General features: G+C 40.0%; 1 protein-coding gene across 1 annotated transcript in view; it reads left to right on the top strand.

The window, feature by feature from the left end:
- The first annotated feature begins 2,572 nt into the window (after window positions 1-2,572).
- CD163 (CD163 molecule) overlaps window positions 2,573-6,321 on the top strand; it is a 28,956-nt gene continuing 25,207 nt past the window's right edge. Inside the window, 3 exon segments of the mRNA XM_049625031.1 lie at window positions 2,573-2,744; window positions 3,858-3,944; window positions 4,937-5,257. Coding sequence (XP_049480988.1) covers window positions 2,714-2,744; window positions 3,858-3,944; window positions 4,937-5,257 — 439 coding nt within the window. The 5' untranslated portion in view covers window positions 2,573-2,713.

The raw sequence follows: 6,321 nt of genomic DNA, 5'->3' as shown, positions 1-6,321 counted from the left end.
AAATAATTATAAAAAGTATGAGTTACAATCTTCAAAGTACAGGTTATATGATAGACAAATAATGACAGTAAACGGTTTTCAAAATTGGAGTACCAGAAAGATGCTTTGTTTTTACATTTTATCTTGTAGCAATATTGAGGGTGACTGGAGGCAAGGGTGGTAATGGAAAGAAATGAGAACAAGAGTAAATACAGTGAAGGTAGAATGTTATTTTTTATTTTTTTAAATGTTTTATTAAGTTTATTTATTTTCAGAGAGACAGAGACAGAGTGAGCGGGGAAGGGGCAGAGAAAAAGGAAGAAAGAGAGAGAATCCCAAGCAGGCTCTGCTCTGCCAGCACAGAGCCCAATGTGGGGCTTGAACTCACAAACCGAGAGATCATGACCTGAGCCAAAATCAAGAGTCAGACACTTAACTGACTGAGACACCCAGGTGCCCCAATTTTTTAAATCTACTAACAGTATAAGAAGGGCCTAATTGAAAAAAAAATAGTAGAGGAATGAAATGAATAGACCACTGGAAAATTAAAAAGATAAAAATCTTAGTGAGCAAAAAATTTTTGCTTCCATTAAAGATGAAGAAAAAAGAAGTACCTTTATTCTCCCACCTGAAACAAGTGAAAAACAGACAAAACAAAAATTTTCAAGACACTGAATATCAGGCAACAAAGGACAGTAATCTGTAAGAGATGAGAAACTAACAAGGTAAATCCCATGATTGCTCTAGTTTACTGCCCTGAGTTTCCACGCCATGGAATAGACCTTTATAATATAAAGTTCAAATTCTTTAGCGTGGCCCATGATGTCCTTCCTCATGTAACCTTTGTTTACCTCTGCAGCCATAATAACATTATCAACAACACCTATTACTGTAACAAAATATAGATGTTATCAAGAGTCTACCATTTGGCAAAGGCTGGCGGGTGTCTTGTTGAAAAAGAAGACACAGTTCCTATCCTTGGGGTATTAAGAGTAGCAAGTAAGATGAACCACAAATAACTATAAAAAGTATGAGTTATCATCTTCAAAGGGCAGGTTACCATGACTGCACATTTTCTGGAGTAATTCAAGGTTAAAGTTATTTTTCCTAGTGAAGTGGTGTTTAACTGAGACATAAAAGATAGATGAGTAAGAGTTAGCCCGGTGAAAGACAGTACACACAGAAGGAACAACGTGGGTGAGAGGTTAGGTATGTCCAAGAAATGGACAGATGTCAGTATGCCCTTGAGGAACTGGATTGTAGTGAATGTCTCCTTGGAAGACTGGGGATGCTTCTTTAACTCACCTATTCTGGTCCCCCACTAATACCTGAGAATATTTATGCATCATGAACCATCAAATTTCCATGTTTTCACATGCCTGTATTGTTTCATATGGGTTGTTTCTTACGCTTTGAATCCTTGTAGCTTTTCTTCTTTTGGGCAAAGTCCTCCTCATATTTTAGGACACAACTTAAGCATGTCCTCACGGAAAAGGGTTTTCTGACTGTTTATTCCTGTATCCCACTTGGTATGACCTCTTTTTTCTCTGTTTTTCACCCTGCGTTTTGAACCTATGTTTATCATCGTCAACGTATGTGTTTCTGTCCCTGCAATTTGTGTTACTTGGAGCTAAAATTATGTCTTGCAAATTTTCATTTCACCATTTTTAGGATCTGTAATGGTCATGGCTGATTTTATTGTTGCTCTTCATTTCATTAGAAAAGAAATACAAGTGGGGCGCCTGGGTGGCGCAGTCGGTTAAGCGTCCAACTTCAGCCAGGTCAGGATCTCGCGGTCCGTGAGTTCGAGCCCCGCGTCAGGCTCTGGGCTGATGGCTCGGAGCCTGGAGCCTGTTTCCGATTCTGTGTCTCCCTCTCTCTCTGCCCCTCCCCCGTTCATGCTCTGTCTCTCTCTGTCCCAAAAATAAAAAATAAAAATAAAAATAAAAAAAAAATAAAAGAAATACAAGTGCCGTTATAGACACAATCTACACAAAATTATTCATTCATACCACATTTGATTATGGTAATAGTATTCAAAGTGCTTATAATGATAAAAAAATTATTTAATTACACTTTGCTTGTTTCCCTTTAGCTTTTTGGCACAACTTGACTCCATGATTGTCCTTTTGGTTTCTTTTTTCTTTTTATGTTTGTTTGTTTTTGAGACAGAGAGACAGAGCACAAGCAGGGAAGGGGCAGAGAGAGAGGGAGACACAGAATCAGAAGCAGGTGCCAGACTCTGAGCTGTCAGCACAGAGCCTGACACGGGGCTCCAACCCACAAAGGGCGAAATCGTGATCTGAGCTGAAGTCGGACACTCAACCGACTGAGCCACCCTGGCGCCCCTATCCTTTTTGTTTCTACTGTATTAGTCCAAAACAAAGTACAGAAATCTAAATATTCGTTTCAGTAACAACAGTCCATGAGTTAATATTTCCCCTTAATTTTTGTAAATCCGTAGTAAATATTTCTCAATTTCCTTTGGTTGTTTCATGTCCCATACTGCAGAAAACATGAGTATGAAAGGGAACCTCAGTCTTTTGAATGACTTCCCTTTTTCGATTGACTCCACCTCCTGTTATGTAGCCTTTCTGGATTTGTGTGTGTGTGTGTGCAGAAGTGAAATAATGTTTTAGAATTTTTAGCGGTCCTCTTCTTTAGCAGAACACTCCTAGGGAATAACACAAGAGGATTCAGAAAGCGTTCAAACTTTGGACTGGACAAACTCAGAATGGTGCTACATGGAAACTCTGGACCTATTGGTAACATTTCTTATTTATTCCCCATTTACCTTTTAATGTAGCATAAAATGATTCTGGCAGTCAATGGGTCTTACATAATAGTGGTTGGCATCAGTGAGGGATGGGAAACGGACATGAAGCTTCCATGGCAGTAACTTGTGTCTGCCATAGATTCAAAATTGAAGGTGGGAGATAAAGATTAGATTTGGCATCAATTTTGTCAAACCGCTGAGGTGAGACTCAGAAAGGGGCTGAAATGAACTGAACAGTATTGAGTCTGGAAAGAATGGTTAGAAAAGATAGAACGTGCTGGAATGAATATTGATTGAAAGTTGATCACCTAGAGGAACTTTACAATAGCATCCCTGCGTGTTGAAACCTACTTTCTGATTTCTATGAATGTGGTAAACTCATTTAGCACTTTTAATTTTTTTTTCAGAGCTTTTTTATCAAAGGATAGCATGCCACATGAAAGCATGAGTCATAAGCTTACAGTTCAGTGACTTATCCCAAAGTGGGTGCTCCTGTGTGGTTACCAAAGCATTCGGACTTTTACGCAAGTGTTGGGTTAGAGTAAGACTAAGAAGTGAGAGTGATAAAAGCTTTAGAGTTTTACACTCTACACAATATTTTGGTTTTTCACAAAGAAACATGGTCACTTTATTCCATCAATGTTCAACTACTCTTTAGCAGGCAGTATACCAGGTATTGGTGAAACAGCGCTGAACTTGACAGGTATAATCCATTCCCTCATGGAACTTTCCATCTGGATCAAGTGGGCTTGGAGACGGGGACCTCTGTAGTTGAATATTGTTTTGTGCCTGTGGAGGGAACTGCTCCCTGCTAAATTTCACAGATGCTGTTTTGATTTTCCAGGTCTTAAAGTCTGCTTTTGAAATTCTTCTCCATCCTCAACTTGCTTCTAATTCCTCACCTCTGGGTTGCCTACCAACATGAACAGTTTCAAAGCTATTTCATTGAGACTGTATGATTCTGGGTGTGAATGTGTCCATTCCGCCTTGCCATTTTGAAGGAAAGCTTCTTTGTCTTGGTTGGACTTTCCTTGTTAATCTCAAAATTCTCCAAAGTCTCTTTGGGAAGACAATACTGTTGTCCTTTTTTTTTCCCCCATAGACTTTAGAAGATGGTTTGTTCTCTTGAGTCCCTCCACTGTGGCTGTGGTCTCAGTTCTCAGTTCCTGCTTGATCACCAATTCTCTTGGTGAGTGCTTTGTCAAATTTACTTGCAGTCTTAGCCAATCTGACAAAAATTATTGAAAAGCAAACAATTCTCCTGAAGGCTGAACAGCATCTAAAAACACACTTCGCGATTTCAAAGGATCAGATATTAAAAGTACAAAGTAAGATCCTAACCATGTGATATCAAAAAAGGAACAAAATATTAGCACACTTTCCCCAAAAATAAAATAAACTGTTACATGGGGGGGGGGGCAGTGCATTTTGTTTAAAGATTTGAAATAATGTCTACCTAAAAAAAGAGGGAATAGGGTTTTTCTGGAGAAAAACCTCAGAATTATTGGGATGAAATGGAATTTTCGGAACACTTCAATAAATTCAAATGCCAAAGTTTACCTAAAAATGTACTGAGGGAGGCCAGATATATATGTGTGAGAGCACAGATTCTTAGGTTAGTTAAAATAGTCATAGGATGGGAGCTGAGACATTTGGGAGGGGTTGGGAGGGAGAAGGGATTATCTTATGGTAGGAGATAGTAGGAAAATATCTCCATCTCAATTTCCATTTAAATAGAAAAGTTTTGATCAGATTGCACATAGTATTTTAAAAATTCATGGTGTTTTACATATATGTATACAATGGGTGTTAAATTCCTTATGACTGGTCTCTTCATCTTTTCCATCTTAGGAATTTGGAGAAACTTACATGGCTCATCCCTATACAATTCTGAAGTATGCTCTTTTAATAGTAAACTTTCCGTGGAGATTATGCAAGTTGACATTATAAAGAATATCAGAATTGTGTTACTTAGCTTTACTGGTTTTAGGTCATTACTTTATCTGAAACCTGTGATGCTGATATGTGTATTCCCAAATAGCATTCTCCTATCGTACCTTGGATGAGGCCAGGCATGTTTCTCCAATTTGGCTTTGAAAAATAAATAGTAATCGAAAGAATACTAATTTTCAACTTGCTCTTTGGATCCTGACCAACTGCTGCCTTTATGCATTGTTGCAGGAGAAGCAGAGAAGGAGCTGAGGCTGGCGGATGGTGAAGACAGGTGCACTGGGAGAGTGGAGGTGAAAGTCCAGGAGGAATGGGGAACTGTGTGTAATAACGACTGGGGCATGGATGAGGTCTCCGTGATTTGTAGGCAGCTGGGTTGTCCCACTGCTATCAAAGCCACTGGATGGGCTAATTCCAGGCCAGGCTCTGGACGCATTTGGATGGATCATGTTTCTTGCCGAGGGAATGAGTCCGCTCTCTGGGACTGCAAACATGAAGGATGGGGAAAACATAACTGCACTCACCAACAGGATGCTGGTGTGACCTGCTCAGGTAAGACTTGCAAAAGTCCAAGCCTCCGGTGCCTGGGTGGCTCAGTCAGTTAAGCGACCGACTCTAGGTTTCATCTCAGGTCGTGATCTAGAGATTCATGAGTTTGAGCGCTGTGTTTGGCTCTGTGCTGACAGGGGAGCCTGCTTGGGATCTCCTCTCTCTCTCTCTCTCTCTCTCTCTCTCAATCTCTGCCCCTCCTCAGCTTGCACGCATGCACACACATTCTCTCTCTCTCTCAAAATAAATAAATAAATATTTTTAAAAAGTCAAAACCTTGACATGAAATGCTTTGTGGGAGGAATCAATATGTAAATGGGTTGAAAACGAAAAGGGGCCAATTTGCTGTAAGTCCTCCAGTCCATGTATAAAACTACCCAATCCATTGCCAATAGACCAGAAAATGCATGACAAACCCCCTAAAAAAAAAAAAAATCAAAAGATTCTGAACACTGCAATCGACGAGGAAGTGACCAGTTTTAATTTTATGGTCAGTAAACCTCCTATGAGTTTCTACTCCTTACATAAAAATATCATGATATCTAAGTTCATTCCTTGTCCTCTTTCTCAGTGACACACTGCTTTCATGCATTCACCTTTTTGTCCATTAGCTGCTAATCGACTTATTGGATCAAGAAATAAATATTCCTAGCGCTAATCCTGGAGGAAGGATGTTTTGCAAAGTATTATTGCTTTCTCCGGTGCACAGTGCTGTTCATTTCATTTACATGGTGGTTTTAATTTACAAAACATTTCGTAAATTTTATCTCAGTTGACCGTACAATAACTCAGAAAGTTATGGGTTAGACCTTTCTGCTGACAGATCCCAAGGTCATATTTATGACCCAATTCAGATTCCTGGGCTTCCCATTTCTCCTTGCTCATTTCACTGGCTTTTATCAACTCTCTCACCTCCTAGCCTCTTTCTTAGAGACCATCTCCTCCATGGGACTGGTTTTAAAAAGGACTAATCCCGGGGCGCCTGGGTGGCGCAGTCGGTTAAGCGTCCGACTTCAGCCAGGTCACGATCTCGCGGTCCGTGAGTTCGAGCCCCGCGTCAGGCTCTG

Source organism: Panthera uncia, chromosome B4, assembly GCF_023721935.1.
Source record: "Panthera uncia isolate 11264 chromosome B4, Puncia_PCG_1.0, whole genome shotgun sequence".
Lineage (NCBI taxonomy): Eukaryota > Metazoa > Chordata > Mammalia > Carnivora > Felidae > Panthera > Panthera uncia.
This window is presented reverse-complemented; position numbering and strand designations above follow the sequence as displayed.